Source organism: Lepeophtheirus salmonis, chromosome 14 (genome assembly GCF_016086655.4).
Source record: "Lepeophtheirus salmonis chromosome 14, UVic_Lsal_1.4, whole genome shotgun sequence".
Classification (NCBI taxonomy): domain Eukaryota; kingdom Metazoa; phylum Arthropoda; class Copepoda; order Siphonostomatoida; family Caligidae; genus Lepeophtheirus; species Lepeophtheirus salmonis.
In genome coordinates, this window is record NC_052144.2 from 23,112,477 (window position 1) to 23,132,208 (window position 19,732).

General features: G+C 32.0%; 1 protein-coding gene, 1 long non-coding RNA gene and 1 pseudogene across 4 annotated transcripts in view; 1 reads left to right on the forward strand and 2 right to left on the reverse strand.

The window, feature by feature from the left end:
• The first annotated feature begins 2,864 nt into the window (after window positions 1-2,864).
• Window positions 2,865-19,129, forward strand: LOC139907149 (uncharacterized). Of its 2 annotated transcripts, XR_011783552.1 has the most exons (5): window positions 2,865-4,171; window positions 4,274-4,438; window positions 14,897-18,068; window positions 18,227-18,549; window positions 18,611-19,129. It is a non-coding gene; the product is annotated as an uncharacterized lncRNA (long non-coding RNA). The 2 variants fall into 2 exon arrangements; XR_011783553.1 differs by lacking the exon at window positions 14,897-18,068 and having other exon boundaries at window positions 2,868-4,171; window positions 18,611-19,123.
• On the reverse strand, window positions 6,084-6,777 carry LOC121128828 (uncharacterized; annotated as a pseudogene).
• LOC121129279 (neurotrimin) overlaps window positions 11,367-19,732 on the reverse strand; it is a 242,623-nt gene continuing 234,257 nt past the window's right edge. For both annotated transcript variants that reach the window (XM_040724984.2, XM_071893309.1), the window contains one exon: window positions 11,367-11,629. In XM_040724984.2, coding sequence (XP_040580918.1) covers window positions 11,523-11,629 — 107 coding nt within the window. In that variant the 3' untranslated portion in view covers window positions 11,367-11,522. The remainder of the gene's footprint in view (window positions 11,630-19,732) is intronic.

The window sequence follows — 19,732 nt, forward strand, 5'->3', positions numbered from 1 at the left end:
ATATACCAACCCTTTTAAACCTTGTATCAACGTATAATAACGATATTTACTGTCCTTTAAGTTAGTGACACTGAAAATTTGACTAATTATCATTATTTGAATGTTTCAAGTTTTGATAATTATGATCCGAATTCAAGTAAAGTCAAATTTTCTTAAAAGTATTATGGACGAGTTTGAGTAATTTCCTAAAATTGTCAGCTTTTAGTAAGTTTAGTTTTTTAATACTCAAATTTTTTCCTATTTTAATAAATCCCTATTGAATAAAAAGCTTTGGGTGAATGAGAAAATAAATCATTTAGATGCTCTATTGCATAATTTATAATCTCAATGCATTTTCTATCTCACAAAAAGTTTGTTACCTTAAAAAAAAAAATGATATAGAACCGAGTGTACGTAAATCATAAAGTCATTTTGATTAAATAACTTAATAGTAATGCATTTATTATATAGCAATACATATCATATAGATCTAAAAGTTATCTATGTATGCCTAGAATGTCTCAACCTCAGAATTACATTCTAACGTAGGTTATGTTTTATTCAATAATAATAATGATATATGTTTGATGTATATCTGCACTTGACATTTTAAACATATAATACATGATTTGTATCACGAATTAATGAAGGAATTTGGGGGGGAAAAAACCAAATCAATTAAAGAATTTAGTTTTTTGGAAACTTGAACAATGTTTAATTAATCTAATATCATACGATTTTCATAAATTTCTTATTCTTAAGATCGTATGATATTAGATTAATTAAACATTGTTCAAGTTTCCAAAAACGGATATTTTTATAGTGCCTAAGATACATATATTTATAAGGAACTAATATTTGTGTACAATTATTTAGACAATTAATAGTATTATTGAATACCTCAAATAATACTTCTGGATTTAATTAGTGTTTCATGTATTATAATCCTAAATCATACTTTAGATAGTCATAAAAACCACTCGCCTATTAATAATTATTCCAAGATGACCGCAAATTGGATAATTATTTATGAATCTAGACCATGCAAGCAAGAGTGTGCAGGTGAGACATTCATATATCTTGGAAGTTTAAGAATTTACTTGCAAATATTATCCCAGGATTATATCCCAACAAACTAGAAAGGAGTCATTTCCAAGAATTCCATAAAAATATAAGTCACACATAGCTTTAGAGAATGAATAAGTCATAGAAGTTTAAAGAAGAATGTCGTTTTTCATGATTTTTCAGCCTAAAAATGGAAATTGGTCGAGTTCAAAACATGATACAAAATCAATAAAAACACTTTTATAATCATAAAAACCCTTTAACATCACTTTTATTAATTATACTTCAATTTGGTGATTGTTTTAAAGGTGACAAATTACTTTGAACGAGAATAGTTCCGAATTAATAAAATCTCAGATTTTTCTGGAACCTAATGATCCGGATAAAAACTAATCAGTTTTGGATTCTGCGCTCAAAGATAAATTATATTCTTGACTTAATTTCATTCGTAGAAATTTCGTGTTCCTCAGTGTTATCTAATCGAGACTTGGAAAAACTACACTTAAGTATTAGATTGCATGTATAATTAGGACTTCAAGCATGAGAAATAAAGAAAACATACCAGGTCTAAAAGGCTCTGTGCATTCTCATATTTTAAACGTCTCAATCCATAATTTTAGGACTTAATTAGTAACGACTTCATAAATATATTATGATCTTTAATTTCTTAATTTAAAATAAATTAAGGTATTTATTTATTACAGGAAGTGGGCAAAAGATGTTAGCTTTGCCTACTTGAGCACTTTCCCTATAACTTCAAGCTTATAGAACTCAGTATCAATTAATGAAACCTACAGAAGGAAATGCTCTCTTCACAAATTATATTATAAAATTATATATTGTACATATAATCAACAACAGCTTCATTAGCTAACAGAGCTCTTTAAATTTTACCTGCCCAATGCTTACTCCTTTTACCTTTGGCAGATTTTTCTAAAATTATATGACTATGCAACTTATGGAATTATTGGAAATGACTCCCTCCAAGTTGGTTGATATATAATCTTGGGATTTTAGATACCAGTAAATTTTTTCACTTCCAAGATGCATCAACGTCTCACATGCATACTATTTTACGCATGTTTGAGATTAATGGACAATGATGTAAATCCGGTTTGTTTTTTAGCTGGCTTTTCGGTTCCTTAGCAGTTGCCATTATTATTTAATTCCTGGGTAGTGGACCCCCTTTCCTAAATAGATTCACATTAAAAACTAATTGGACATTCGTGTGTGTTCAAAAAAGACGGAGCGTAACCATGAGGATTTATTGTGGAGTTATAATTGTAAGTCCTTGTTGGACTCAGAGTAGAATTGGGATTGATATTGGAGTAATTCTAGTAAATGTCCTTGTTATATCCTTTTCTCTTTCCTCTCTTGTTACAGCTGATTGTAGCTAATCTAATGAGACGTCATGAACATTATTCTTTCTCTTCTCCAAACCTTTCTTCAAATTATTAGGGTTACCAAGATGATCTCTGGTTTATTTTTTTAACGTGTCATTCTACACTAGATTTTCATAATTGTTCATAGATATGTGGCCATCTTAGTGACATTAACAATAGACTAATATTTTTATGACTATCTAAACTATGATTTAGCATCATAATGTATGAAGCTCTGTTTTATCTGTAATTAAATCCAGAAGAATTATTTGAGGTTTTCAATAATACTTTTAATTGTCTAAATAGTTTGAAGTTTTAGAGATATTTAATGGGCAATACTTTTTAATGAATCAAAATTTATTTTGATACACTAATTTTGTACATAAATATTGGTTGTTTAACAAATATATGTTTCTTAAGCATAATAATATATCAGTTTCATAAAATTTACACAATGTGTAATCAATCTAATATCATACGATCTTAAGAATAAAAAACTAATGAAATACAGAATCCTTAATGAAAATTTTTGCTTACCCAAATTCTTTCATCAATTCATGGAATAAATCATGTAAATACATCTATGTAGTAATGTAAGTTAATACTTTTTATACATTTATATATACGTCAAGTATGAATAAATATAAATGAATGAATTATCCAAGGACTCCTGTAAGTAGGACCGGGCACGCGCAAACATGGGTCTATTGAAAAAAACAAAAAAAAAACAATGCAAAGTGTTTGGTAAGATAATAAGTAATAACAAATGACTATTAGTTATTAGACTATTTGTGGACGCCATATTTATTGTGTTTTGTAATTCCAATCATGCCCACTCAGTGTTGTACTCCAGGGTATAGAACAGGCTATGACAACGAGCCACAATAGTCTAGTGTTACGATACATCTGTGGCCAAACAAAGAGAGAAACCCCGGACTTGATACCGCCTGGCTGAGAGCAATTGTGTTCCCTGCATTTTAACGACTCTGATTTCATCTGTGAGTCTAAAAGAAGTCAGACCCTTGGCAAGTCTCAATACTCAAGTCCTTAAGTGTCATCAAGGCCAACTCGAGCTGCGACCACGTTCCGTAGGGCTCAACTGTTCAATGACCTATAACAGCTAATGGAATTTGAACTCTTGATTGAGGAGTCAGTCCTCTTTGTGGAAGAACTTACTGACAAACAGTTTGAGACAGATGCGTCATTCAAAATGTACCACTCTCGTGTGTTGATTGACAAAAAGGCAGTGTCACACATCACCTCAGTAGGCAATGTCAACACCGTGATTCAAGCCATCAATTCGGCTTCCTTTCTGGGAGCAAAAGAAGAATTGAATCAAACAGAGACTTAGGAAGACATTCTCAACGAGTTAGTGAAGTTTCTTTACTCCTCAGAGACACCTGGAGTTGGCTAAGAAAAGAGAGATGAGCTTCGGGAACCAATCTCTGAGAAGAACAAACTTGGCTTCTCCTTTTCGAGAATTTTTGTCGACTTTCTCATCGAATGGCAAAACAGTAAAGCACCTGGCCTCACAGCAGAAACCTGCCTTGCTGCAGTAGATCTGGCAAAGTATCTTCTCCTTGATGAATACTTTTATGTACTCCTCGGCATGTTCCAGTCTGATACCATCGAAAGAAGGTTCAGCTAGTACAGACGACTAAGTGGAGGTATCTACTACATCAGCGTGAGACAGATCCTTGAAGCAGAGAAAAGGATTCGTATTCTGAGTTTTGTCAAATTCTCAGGTAAATAAGATATTTGTTAATAGTAAGCTTCTTTATTTGGGTATTACTTATTTTTACAATATAATAATATAATTACAATATTTTACTTCTTTAAATTTTCAGGTATGACTACTTGAGAAATTAAAGCTCTTCTGGATGAAGACCTGGTAAAAGTAATGCTTTAGATCCTAGAGCTTCATTTGTTGCCACATTTATTGACAGGATGCAGGACAGTTTAAACTGACATTATCGCCGTTGTGGGGTAAAGTGCGAGGAAGGACACTGCTGGTAAGCTTTTCGTCAAACAATTTCATTCGCTTTGTTTAATGTCATGGGTAAAAATTTAAGTAATTAACTGAATGATGTCATCCGATTTAAAAAAAAAGAGAATTGCATCGAACAATTCAAAAGCTAATTTAAAAAAAAAAACGAAATTTCAATCAAATCTTTTGACTTGTAGACTTGTCTTATCTTTTTTATATGTTTTTAATGTTTATTTTGATTAAAATATTATATTATATTAGAAATATATAACCTCATTTTTATTATTTTGATGATTTTCCTAGTAAAATACTTTCAAAAACTTTTTATTTTGTAGCAAAAAACTTTAAGAGAGACATTTTGTATAGAATAAATAAAGACTCATATTAGAAACACGTGAGCCCAATGTCTTGTCCTGCTTACAGGAGTCCTTGGTTTATCTAATTGTTTGCTATGGACGGCTGAACATTTTCTTCTTCATACTCAATTGACATATTCATATTTAATGATAATTATCTCTAATGACTATGCAAAGAACATACTTTTATATGTATATACATGATTTATTACCATGTAATATTCTGTAAGTACTATAATAAGTCATAACCAGACAAGGATTATTAAAGAAAGTTAGTTTGTATTCCTTAACCTTGTCAGATAGACCATATATCATATCAAAGGTTGAGTGATCATAATGTTATTTCAAATGTTACGTGAGTATTAATACTTCGTTTAATTCTACTCCTAATTCTTAAATTAAAAGTTTTATATCTTCTTTAATTGATTGACTTTTTGCACAATAAATATCGAATAGATATAATAAAACGTTTTTCAAAGTCTTTATTGATTAAATTCAATAAAACATCCTTGTAAGTATAGATCGCTTTCCATAAAGTAATATATTTAGAAATTATTTGCTTTAAATTCCGTACCATGAATGTCAAATAATTGAGTTCCAATAATTTCTTACAACAAATTGATGGCAAAATATGATCATTATTATAATACTAGAAATTATTTGCTTTAAATTCCGTGCCATGAATGTCAAATAATTGAGTTCCAATAATTTCTTACAACAAATTGATGGCAAAATATGATCATTATTATAATACTAGAAATTATTTGCTTTAAACTCCGTACCATGAATGTCAAATAATTGAGTTCCAATAATTTCTTACAACAAATTGATGGCAAAATATGATAATTGTTATAATACTAGTTCGCTCGACAATCTAATTCAAATTTTAAATAGCCAAGTCTGGATGTAATCTATAGCAATATTAATGTTTTACAGCGTGTAAATAATGACCCTGAAACTAAATGAATTTTCTCTCTCACGAAGTTTTTCTAAATAGATATCTACATTTTTTTAAATGTTTGTTTAAAGAGCTGAATTTTTATTGAATTTAAAGGTGTTATTTACCTATTATAAAACAACTGTATTAAGTTGTTCAATTGTAATTATTATTTTTATTTATTTATAAAATTTATTTTAAAGATTATAGTTCTTTTCTAACAAATGTTTAATTGATTTTTTTTTATTCCTCTTGATAAAGTAAGATATTTATTTACCATCTATTGCTTAATAATTATTAAAGAATTTATTAGTTATATTTGAGCTTTTTTTTATGCTTCAAAAAATTAAATATATTTGCTCTAAAAGTTAAAATATCTAAACAATTATATTCACACATTTTTGTAAAATGTTACTTTGTCGACTTTTTGGATTTTTGTTTTGTTTTTCATTTGATTTGTGCACTTTCTACTTCTTTGGCGATTGCTTAGATTCTTCATCACTGTTGTCACAGTCCTCATCGCAATTGTTCTCATCCCTACGATACTTACATTTTTTTTTTTCATTTTTGGCAACAACTGGCTTTTCCAAGTTCTTTTTGCCTTTGGGCGCAGATACTGATCCTCCTTCATCTTCTCGTCTTCTTCTTCCTCTTCTTCGACCTCACATTCACTCCCTCCTTCCACACCAGCTCCTTCATCATCTTGTTCCTCTTTTCCGCTTTCAAACTCAAGAATATGAGTTCTTATTAAATGAATGGGGACCATTTCCCTACGTCAAATTAAATTTGACGGTTTTATTAAAACTTAGAATATTGAGAGTTTGGACTCAGCATCATCATAGCAAGGGAAATTTGATTTCTACCTCTTCATAACTTGTAGTTTCTAGCTCAATGGTATTGAATCCATCTTCTTTTTTGGCATTATAGCTGAGAAATGCATTTTTGATGCACGTAAGATTAAATCATCAATGTGTTCACTATTGAAGTGAAGAGGCCTTTGTGAGGAATTTTGTTCTGGATTATTTTTATCTAATGTGGCAACCAAACAAACTCTTTTTTGTGAGAATTCATTATTATTCTTTTAACTAGTACAATTCAAATGTATCTAAAATATAAGACGTATATATTTTTAAAATATATAATTTAGTTAATCCTTTTTATTTATTTTATGAAATTATTTCCAAAATTCGAGGAATATAATTTTATAAATTAACTATGTAATACGTAATCCTTATTTTTTAAACAATAAAAGTCTTCAATTTTGTTTATTGAATGAAATATTGATATTGGTATATGAATATTGTTGAGAACGATTCCAAAGATTACCTTAACTTTAACCAAACAAGGAATATTTAGCTATCTGTTTGGACCCAATCAGTTGCGTCCGAAACAGTTTTGGATTTGAGGGTCAAAGATCCTAGGGGGGGTCTAAATGTGTTTTTAGTATAGTCTCAAACCCAAACGCACTCATCTCAGAACAAGCTCAAGTTACATGATATGCATTAACATACAAGGGCACATTCAGATAGGCGCGTGCAATTTAAATATGAAATAAATACCTGAAATCGTAAAAAAGTTATTACTATTTGTTACATTGAATATGTACTCAATAGAAGTATTATCCATACTGGAATAAAATACCAACAATATGGTCATTTTGTAACCAACACTGGAAATTTTAAAATAACTATTAAGGTTTGTGTCCTTATCAGTCTAGTGGTTCAAGCGGTTCCGGTTCTTGAATCGCTAGAACTGGAACCGAAAAAGTCGAAACGAGACTTCAATTTATTGCTTATCTGTCTCGGTTCTTGTGCTTTTGTTCCTGTATAGAATATATAAAGAAAATACAATATATATTATAAAAAATAGATTAGCTTTAATCAATAAGTCAATGTTCAGAGTTTTTTTTTTTGTTAAATTACATTTTTTTCCAATGATTTTTTACGTTGCCAGGGTGATACACTTGTATCTGAGTTCCAAATATCTAAGGGCTTATTATAGATTTGGAAAAGTGTTTTTAGGGACCAGATGGCGTAAATAAAAGAGGAAGGGGTTGGGTAGATTATGGATCCAGGTCCGCCACTAAGCTTGTCGGAGCCTTTTAATATTTCTGAAGCCAGGGTTTTCCAAGCTTAACTATGCCAAGGCGGCTCTACATTCATACTTTTTTAGCAATATTAGTATTTGGGGCACCTGCTGGAACTCGGGGCACTATGTATAAGGTAGCTTCATCCCTTTTTGTATGTAATATAATTTACTGGATCCGATGTTTCTAGCGACGCCCCTTGTTTTAAGTGATTGTTATCAAACGGAGCCTGGACAAAAAGAACCGAGACCGGAATCGAGACCGATAAAGCTAAACAAAGTCCGAAACCGAAACCGTTTAAATGATGGAACTGAGACCGTGACCAATAGAGCCACTGAACCTGAACTGGGCACAAACTTGATAACTATCTGTATTTCATACATATTAATTTTATAATATATTTATCACAATTAAAATTGCTTTCTAAAACATCACTTTTTAAACTTTTGATCCACACTAGAACACATTTAAACTTTCTTCATGAGAGCAAATGCGTTTCTCCATTTTGTGTCAACGCGTGAAATGAACTCATTGACCAGATCTTCATTGTTAGTCAAGTCTTTGTATATATTGAGGATTAATAGTGAGTTCAATCTAGACTGTAACATTGTCCCATTCAGATAGAATTTGAAGCGTCTGAGTGTACTAAAAGAGTGTTCTCCCATTACAGTTATAGCCAGATGCACAATATAGACTCTGGAGAGTTTAACAAACTCCGAGATCATGTTCTTCATCTTGGTCTCTGAGATTGAGTCAATGATGTGCTTCATTTTTATTTTTTGGCCCGCAGTATGTCCACCGGTGATATCCTTAATATTCTAAAGAACCCGTAGTTGAGCTTCAAGCCGAGATTCATTCATATCGACTCTAAAGTGGTTGAGTACACGCTCGAGTGAGTTGGATGTGATCTCACTATTTGAGATTTGGGATAGTAATAAAAGATCTTATACTGCATTCAATATGATTATTGCCTTTTAAGAGACTCGATCTAAAAGACCTGAAATCACGTTGTCTAATGCATCAAACCAAACTGACTTGTACATATCCTTGGGGGTCATAAAGCAGTAAGGTTCACCGTTCTGAAAGCGCCGTGGCTTTGTAGGCTGTCTTGGTTGTATTGTTTCTTCTTGGACATGCTCTTGAGCGTAGTCCAATCATTTTCCCCAAAATTCATAAGAAAATGCATCCCTACGCATACTCTGAAGTGTTCTAAGAGCTACTTGGGTAAGTTTAACTCCTTGTCCTGCTGATACATCTGGTGACTGAAGTGATTCGCTGAGCTTGTCGCTTACTTCGAAAACGGTGATACTCATGAAAAGATGTATGGTGAATTCAAAAATGATAGAAACTTCTAAGAATCGGCTTGCTCCTTAACAATCTTAATAATGGCTGCTCTCTTTGGGGAATCCCTCAAGAAGTTTATCAGATCCGTTCCTATTGTGAGGAAGTTTTTATGCTTGGGAACATGCTTGACCATGTCTTGCACAGCAAATTGACTGAATATATATGTAGCAGTGTGTTGGTGTTATTCTTGGTTCTTCTTCCTTCAGCCTAGTTGCAACACCAGTGTATACTTGCCTTGAAATGAAACGGCTCCGTCAAAACCTCCTGCCCGAAAAAGGCTCAGTAGAAGATGGTACCTCGTCAAGGCATCCATTATTCTCATGAAAATATATTCCGCATTGCATTGGTCTAGGAAGTTTTCCTTGAGTACCAAGTTATCCAATGCGATCCGAACACAGATACAGAGCTGCTCTATTATTGAGACATCAGTAGTTTCATTTGACATTATAGCAAATGTGATCTAACTTATTTCTCCATTTTGTTGACATTATTATTATTAAATTCATCGTGTTAAGAATTTCTTCCTTTATTTGATGTGATGTCCAAAAGCTTTCCTTTCGAGCCATCTATCCAAGCCTTTGCCTTCTCCATAGTGAACATAAAGTAATGGAATGAAATTACTGTCCCGATCATTGTGTCCTCTGATGGTTTGTCCTTGCTTCACTAAGTACTTCAACGAAGTTATTATTGTTAGTAGATACTAGGTTTTTTGTTTACTTTCTTCTTGCAACTTGGTGTCTAGTCTACTCCAACTTTCCCACCCTGCAAGAGTTTGCTCATCTTGTAGCTCAACAGTCGATGGTCTTCACTCTTTCGTGTTTCAGGAATTTATTGGTAACATTTTTCCAGTTTCTGAAAAAAAAATTGCCTGTGCTTTTTTCACATTAGGCACTGCAGGGAACATTTCGTAGTTTAGCTTATCCGCAAGTATGGCAGAATGCAGCACCACTTCCAATTTTAGTATCTCTTTCCCACTCCAGCCATGGGAAGGAATTATACATTTTTTTCGAAATTGGCGCCCGTACGGACCTTTTTTGAATTCATATGTTGGTTCATGAGTAGGGGTTTGTGTTGATTTCCGTCATCTGCTAGCAGCTAATTTAAGTAAACGTCCTGATAGCTAAGCTTCTCTCCTTCTAAACATTCTTTAGAATTGTATAGGTGACCACGTTATTTTCCAGTTTTTTTTAAAAAACATACCATCAGATATATTATTTTCAATTATGAACTTTGGCCTTATTTTATGCAGGAAACCAAGATTCAAAAGCAATGGTTTCATTTCAGCCAGAGCTAGAGTATAGCAAATTTCAGAGACGTAGATGAAATATAAAAATAAAATATTGCCAATGTAATTTACTAAAATACTATCTGGAAGCAAGGGGGTCCACAAAAGTGGTCTGGAGGGGTTGTAGCCCCCACACCCCATTAAGGAATTTTTGTTTTTTCTCGAAAAGGGAATGTTTGATTTTTGAAAAAAATTAAATTTTAAAAATTTATTTAATTTTCATATTTTTTTCCTAAAATTTGAATTTTCTGTGAATAGCTATGGACCTTTGAAATTTTTCTTAAAAAAATTTATTATTTGAAATATTTTTCCAAAAAAAATAATTGTTTAAACAGCTGTGGAGTCTTAAATTTTTTTGTAAATAGTTATGAATTTTTGAAATTTTTTTCCAAAAAATTTAATTTTTAAAATTTTTCACAAAAGTTTTAATTTTTTGTAAACAACTTTTGATTTTTGAAATATTTTGCTAAATATAGTATATTTAGCAAAAAAAATTATTTTTGATTAAAAAAAAAAAAAAATCATAAAACCATAGTTTCCTCAAAATATAATCCTGCATACGCCCCATGGAAGCTATAATACAATAGCAATATCAACCTAACTGAGGGTACTGCTTAAACCTGCATGTTCTACCAGGTTAAAGTCAATAGAATGGAGAGATTTTGGCTTTCAATTTGATCGTCAGAGTAGAATATGGGGAGAGATATCAATTTAACCAAATTGAATAAATTATGTTAATTCAAAGATTTGTAAAATTTTACTCTTATCCTCATCATTTTTTGATGCTTAATATCTGTTTCGAAAGCATCTATATATTGTGAATGCTCTTGATTAGTGTATTTACAGAGAAACAAATAAAATCATTGAGATTCTAATGAGAATAGACCGTGATTTTGAATATAAATTTAGTAGTTCTTTGCAACAAATTTCAACAACTTTACAAAATAACAAATAAATCCTTTATTAGTGATATTTTCAGTTAATTACATACTAAGGAATGATAGTAATTATTATTATTATGATAAACACTAAAATAATTATGATCAATACTTCTACAAAAAAATCATTAACAATCTATATAATGACAAAATACTGTAAAATTTATTGAATTAATAAAATAAACACATTGAAAAGTATAAGATGAACAGTCATGGGTGACATTGAGAAAGTTGAAAGTCCACTCGTTTGAAGAGCATCCGGAGACTCACCTATATAATGAGAAAAAAGAATCAAATCTAAATGTAGAATGTGCCTTTTAAGATATAAACGATATATTAATAACTTTTTTCCATGTTTTTATCATATCAAAACTTTCAATGAGTTATTTCCTTCATATACATATGTATGTTAAAAATTACATTCAATGATCTTTGATGGATAAAGTAAATGCAGAGTCATTGAATTATTTTTTGTACCACTTATTTAATTACAAAAAAATCTTAACTAGTAGATTAAAAAATAAAGAGTAATTTGGAAAATAACTTCTCTTTTATGATAGAAATAAGAAAAGAATGTATTGATTAACAATACTCACATCGTTACTTTTATTATATCACGCAGCCTTTCATCCAAAAAGAAACTTAAAAAAGGCCCAAAATTATCTGGTAGTTAGGAAAATAAGTCAATCATACTAACTGTTATTCATATCTTGAGTACTTATGGACTGATAAATGTCATATTCTTTCTCCGAAATTAAAAAAAAAAAATTATATCTAGCTAAAAAACAAACTGGATTTACATGCATGATGATAGCCAATATTTTTTCATAGAAATACTGAGATAACCAATTTATATATATATATACGAGGAGGGATCAATAAGAAATTGTATTCCTGTCCTTTTTTGAAATTGAGCATAACTATAAAACAGCTTATTACTTCCTTTATTTTTCAGAAATAATAAATTATAAAATAGGCATGACGTATCAAGTAAGATGAGTGAATCGACAACTGACAACAAAATACTTATGATATTTTTGTGTTAGCTTGGTAACGCCGTGTATAACATATTGTGGGCAGGAAAAAAAGTGTTACAAGTGACATTTTGTAATTTTTTGTACTAATGACTATAAGTGTTTTTATACATAATATTTGACATACTTCTAACATATTGGTTTTGAAAATTATATTGTTGAAAAGTTAATTTTTGAAAAGTTTTAGCAGTATGTCAAGTATCATATATAAAATCACTCTTTCAATTAAAACAAATAATTACAGAATGTTAATTGTAACACTTTTCCTCCGGGCCCACGATATAATAATATGTATATAATACTAGAGTCCATATAATTCTTGAACTATATCTATTATTGATTCTATGTACAAGGAACATAAATACTTTGAATTCCTTTGATAATAATCTCATTATTATATAATAATGAGAGAAAACCAAATATAGCTTGAAGCTTACATATAAATACGTATATTTAAGGTAAATTGACTTTGCATGAATCTAATCTATATGGATAGATAATTTTTGTTGGTATGTCGGAGGCATAGTAATTAAAAAATTTCTCAAAAAGAGATTTAGGAAGCTATCGAAGACTTGAAATTTTTTAGAAAGGAAGATGACACAGCTATCTACAAGGATACTGCTCTTATTATAGATGGGATGCCTCTTAAGGAACTTAATTCCACACAAAGTTGAAGAGTACTTTCGGCACAGTTGACGGTAGCTCTCAAGATTTCAGAGAAGTTGAAACAGCTGCAAAGGAAGCTCTCGTCTTTATGTTGGTCGGTTGGAAGGGTAACTGGAAATTGTTTTTGGCTACTTTTTTGTCCGTGAGAGAAATCTCCTATTCAAACTGGGCTTATCAGGAATTGTTGTGAGATATCACATGAAACTAGAGTTGTCATTTGGACAGTTACTATGGACGGAACAGAGTACAATATCAGCACCTTCAATGCCTTAGGAGCAAACCTACAGCCAAGTAATCTCTGTGAAATGAAAAGCGAATTTCCTTACCCTTACCCTCATGTTAATCGTTCTGTGAGTGTAATATTAGATCCACCTCAGATGATAAAACTTGTAACATCGACCCTTCATGACTATGAAGCCTTTGTTTAGGGAGAAAGAGGAACAGTGCGATGGGAAATTCTGTAGAAATTGCATCAGCTTCATGAAAGTCATGGATTGAGATTACGAAACAAATTAAGGGAGAATCACTATGGAAGAAATAAAATGAAGGTATATCTTGCAATTCAAGCAATTGCAAGCAACAACATTGCAAAATCTTTGTGGTGGCTTCACGAGAACAATATTGATGAATTTGACAATATATGTACATAGATTTTTTGGCTACTGAGGGCTTTTTAGAGCTACATGATAAACTTTTTGATATATTACGTCATTATTCAATACTGTGAATGTTGCAGCCTGTCAGACAGTGTTTTCTGAGATAACCGCTCTTTAGGAAAATCTTACAACACTTCAAGGAAAACAAATTGATTAAGTCCCCTCGCAAATGTTGTTTCCTTGGATTGCTGCCTTGCATTCAGTCTTTGAGTAGATTGATAAACTACATAGTAATGAAGACATTGAATCTTAAATCTTTGGCATACTACAAATTCAGCCAAGACCATTTGGATATTTTTTTGCTCAAGATGAAACAATTGTTCTCTCACTCTCAGCTACTAATACTTTCTCGGTATGTCAAGCACAACAGCAATATAATCTCATGGAATTCACGTCAAGCTACGAGTCAGGAAAGGAAAGAGAACTGAAATGCCATTTTTGCCCAGCAGTTCGGGACTGCAAAGTGTGTACAGCTACTATTGCTTATATTGCTGCCTACTACTACATGGCTCTTCAGAATGCATTGAAATGGAGTGTTGCAGATATGCTTTGAAACAATCGTAACATGATCCTTGCCCCAAGGGTTCCCTGATTTTAATGAAAAATTATTATGAAGATGAAGACTGCTTCATCCGTCTGAAAATAAAATATTAAATGTTCTTTAAGAAGCAAAAAGTTCTTATTTTGGGGAGGGAGGCTAGAGAAGCCTGTAGACGCCCCTGCTACTACTAAATAAAGAAAAGTATACTTTTTGGAAAGAATGGCGTCGTTGACTAACCAGTAACCACCATACATTATATATCCTTTTTGCTGACACAATTAAGATTGGGTTATCCTCTTATACGTGCTCATAAAAGACAGAGCGTAACCGTTGTGATCTGTTACCGAGTTATAATTGTAAGTTCTTTTTGGACTCAGAGTAGAATTAGGGATCTACATCGGAGTAACTCGTACTAATGTCCTTATTTATTTCCTTCTCTCCCTCCTCCCTTGTCACAGCTTATTGTATCTAATCGCCTTCTAAAATATGCTTTAATTTGTAAGGGTGACTAAGTTGATTTTTGATTTCTTTTTTTTAACATGCCCATTATACATTTAAATTTTTATTTTAATTATACATTTATCATTTATTAATTATGATCCTTATAAAAAATATATATAATTTAAGATATAATGGTTAGTTATTTCCAGAATTGGGAATTTGGACTCGATATTTACGCTCAACTTGGTCTTGAGTCCATATTTGATGACTTTCGTCTCAAATGGATCTCACAGTCAATCGACTCGTGATTTAACTTGTACTCCATATCTAAGTTTTGTGACTCGACTGGGACTCCAAAGCTAGTATACAGTAAACTCATGAAAAGCCTTGACACTATGGCCCCTATATTATATTTGTGGACTTGAATGAAATAGGAGGACTCGATGAAAATATTATATGACTAGAGATTCAACTTGGACTTGCATTATAAGGAGTTTTTCCCAACTCTAATCATTGCTCTGTCGTAAGCTGCAGGAGCGGAATCAACAATCTAAAAGGGATATTTTTTTTCAAGAAAACAATGCTAGAAAGTTTTGAAAAAAAAATAAAAAAAATATGTTCACTTCTTAGCCATAAAATTGACTCTAAAATCTTCTATCATTTCTTGTTTCGAGAGGATAATCTGTGGAGGCAACGGATTAAATACATATATATATATATCTTTAGAAAAAATAAGGGATGTTTGGTTAAATTGGTTTGGATTTTTACTGGTTTATTTCTGTATAAAGTACAGATGTCGAATTGGAATACCTTCTGCAACTTTCTGTATATTTTATTTCACGTTTCTTTTCAATATGTTATTTTGGTCTTATATTTTTAATTTATTCAATAAAGTCCATTATTTTGGTTCTGACCTCACAATGGAGTTATGTTGATTCAATCTCATTTATTGTTCTAGGTAGATAATATATTAAGTATAAAAATGCCGAGCTCAAAGTTTCATAACTTAACTTCTATAAATAGTATTCAAAACATTTGATGACTATCAGCTGAAAGAAAAACATATTAAGTACAAATGTAGAGTGAATTTTTCCTTTAAATATAAATAATTTGTGCGAATAAGGAATGGTAAAAAAATATATATTATCTGCAAGGTGCTGTGGCATTCTGAAGATTGTTATTTAAATAATAGTGTATGCTCCGAAGAAATTTGACAGGCCCTTTTAAGTGCGAAACATATGTACATGTTAGTTTTTATCAAATAATATTATCATTCAGGGAGTAGGATAATTTCGTCACAATTACGAATATCATGCCTCATTATTCTTACACTGAGTATAAATATGTTTGTTATATTGCAACTTATATATTATGTATACTATGCTAAACATGGAAATACATAATCAAAGTCATTTTGCAGGAAAAATATAGATATTACGGGCTATTCGATTTTTCGTGCTGATAACTTTTTTAATGCATAATTTGCATTTTTATAGGCCGACAGTTTTTTTATTCTCCTCTGCTTTAAGAATAATATAAATATGGACAAAGAAAATTATTTTTCCTCAATACATAATAGTATGGAAGTGAAAGTATGAAGTTGACGATTTTAATATTCCTTTAATCGGGCAGATGGAGTTGCACTAATTAAGTAAAAATAAACATTATTTTATTACACTTACTCCTTCAGACCTAGGAATCTGCAAGCCTCAATCCCATAGAAAATCGTTTGCAGTGGAACAACTTACAAAATTTGTAAGGGATTAAATAATTATTTTCTGCATTGTACATATATAGGGTGACTCCTAAGTCTAAGGACAACTTCAAGAGCCCTGAAAGTACACAAATATAGATTTCTCGAAATATCTTTTTACATAATTGCAATCACCGTGAAATTTCTCTCAAAATGAGGACCAGTTAATTCCACATGGCTACCATTTGCGGTAACTACAGCTCTCAGAAGCATCAGAATTGCTTTACACGCTGGACGGATGGTCTCCTCTGGCAAGTTGTCCCATGATGACTCTATGACGGCCTTCAAATCAACGACGCAACGGTAGGAAGTCCATAAGCATCCCTCTCTACTATAAACTATATGAAAAAGTTTATTACGTTGAGGGCCGGGGAAAAAATGAGCACATTTCCTTGTTCTAAAAGTACTCTAAAGTGGTTTGACGCATTTTTTAGCGCAGTATGAGAAGGTGTTACATCCTAATGGACGCAGTAAAATCCTTTCAGCGCTTATCCTGGATCCAGGGAAGTATTTGGGACTGTAAAATGCCCGGATAGACACGTTAATTGACCTTCACCACCTCGACAATGAAGATCATGGGCTTATTAATCGCACAGGAGTTGAGATTGTCCAGACCATCACTAAGGCCAGCATTTGAATATCCTCGGTACTCCAAACCAGCACCCTCTTGTTGTGGCTGTTTTAAGCCAGTTCTAGGGTGAATAGCTGCTGCTATTGTTGAAGATACGGCTTCATCTTCAGATCCTCCCAAACCACCCTACGCTTGGTTTTTCGAGACACACCAACTTCATGAGTCCTCTTTCCTATGGAGCGTTTCTTTTAATAGTTGATCTTCGACTCAGTGTCTTCATGGACCTAGGGAAACCACTCTTGGGCCTTTCATCAACACTCCCAGTCTCCTTGTACTGTTTGATCGTGTAGGGAACCGATGACTTCGATACATTGAGGCATTTCGGGCCTTGGTAATGACCCTACAGCTCTTCCCTCCCAAATGAAGCGAAATGATGGTGTACTTCGGGCTCAAGATGTCGTCATTAGAGACTCGATAGCACGTTTCAGAAAAAAGTTTGTTGGACAACAAACATAGATGGAGGTTGCACAAATCATATGCAACAAAAATAATTTATTAAACATTTACATCTGTCTAGGAGAAATATTTAATTGAAGTTGCTGTCCTAAGTCTTATGGGGTTGCCTTTGTGTATTTGTTTACTCACATGGATTATGAGAAAGTTAAATATCGATTTTGATCAAGCTTGGTGTGAAGATTATATATTATCACAGTAAGAGTCCATTAAATTCTGAGAGCTCTAGGTCAAATGTCAAGGTTAAGGTAACACAAAACGAAAAAAATGCCTAATCGACCATAACTTTAGAACAAATTGAGATGAATAACTCAATTTGATTTTAGGTAGAGGTTTTTGCGCACTATCAATTTTACAATTCTAGTTTAATGTTTTGATCTAAAAGGATCACAGCTTATTGAATATTTTTGTATAAAAAAGTAAGATATGATTAAAATTTTATCAGACCATTTGAAGCAAATTACTTTTTTTAATCATAGACACAATAAAACAATATGAATTGATCTTCCTTGTACACCATAAACACATCTAAAGGTATGTGTATATTTATAATGTAAATGTATTACAGAAAAAACAAAAAACTAATTTCCTTGTGAGTAACTAAAATAAAAAATTAATCAATGTTTTTATGGGAGTTAGACAATTACACCAGCCTCTAGAACATTTAAAATATTCTCTTTGTTTCAAACTAGGGATACATACACCTATAAATGATATCATACAATTCGAGCTCAACAAATCAACTTTAAGAACGATTTTCATTGCGTCTGTCAAATTTTCCTTCATGAAGATAAACAATATGGTACCAAAATTGTATGATAGTAATATATGTAATTACTTAAGTTGTAAATTCGTAGTATTATTGCTAAAAGAAACCAAAAAAAAAACCAAAAAAACAAATGGCACAATATCACGGATAGATTGAATAGTTTTTGGAAGGATAGTAAGTACTCACTACGTTTTATGGAATTACCTATGAACTTAACGATGTATTTCAGCAACCATTTTCAATAGGGTATATCAATAAAAAAAAAAAAACTAATATGATGTCTTGGTTATCCTAATAATCGATTTAGGCCCCCTTTGTAGCAATGATGGCTTCCAGGCGGGCACGGAAGGCATTGTACCCCTTGCAGATGCAGTCGTCAGACATGATATCCCTGTGCTGGTTGATTGTGTCCATGAGGTTTTTGATATTTGGGTGACGGATAGCACATGCCTTGGACTCAACATGTACCCAAAAAGTCAAGTCCAATGGGTTGGCATCTGGTGAGTAAGGGCCCCACATTTTATTTGGCGAGAAAGGAAAGTTAAACTCCAAGTAACTTCCGGGAATTTTTGGACGTGTGTGCAGGCGCACCATCCTGCGGGAATACCAAGTTCAAGTTCGAGTATTTGTTCTGGACCCATGGCAACCTACGTTAGTTTCTTTCCAGCGTTCAAAAGTGTGCGGACCAAAATTCGTTGGTCACGTTCAGATGACATTTTCTTATCTTCTAAGATACATAGGAAGATCTATTTCTTATTTTTATTTCATTTTTTGTTTAATTTTAGTATTTTACCGGAACAATTTCCGCATTCATAAAAACCTTGATAAAATATTTTTAAGTGTAATGTAACGGTTTGAAATAGAGACTTCTATCTTTTCACAATTTGTTAGTAACTTGTCAATTAAATGAAAAAATCTGCCACTCTTAACCCTCACGCTCTATGTTAGTTGCCAAAAATGGTACTCACATCAAATTCAAGGATAAATTTTCCATGTTTGGAAAAATGTGCTGAAAGTTCAATGTGGGACATAGAAAAATGATGTTAAAAGTTAGACAATAAAGAACTACCAAAGGTTGAACGAGTTAATCTTTGTAGTAATTGGAGGTTGAAAATACACAGCTTGATCGACCTACAGTTAATTTGTGGCTCGGAAGGGGGATACAAATCAATCTATGCATCCCTCATTTAAGCGCATCAGGGCAAAAGGAACTTTATAGTTAGTGATGCAAATCCTGTGTATTTCTTATTTTATTTCTATTTTTTAGGGAGATTGTAAATCTGAAGAATGAATTTTATTTTCCTCAACTGTTGTAATTATTATTTAATTCCTGAGTAGTGAACTTCCTTTTCTACTTCATTCAATTATATTCAAAACCTGAATAACATTCGATAATTTGTTGTAGAGTTATAATTGTAACTCCTTGTTG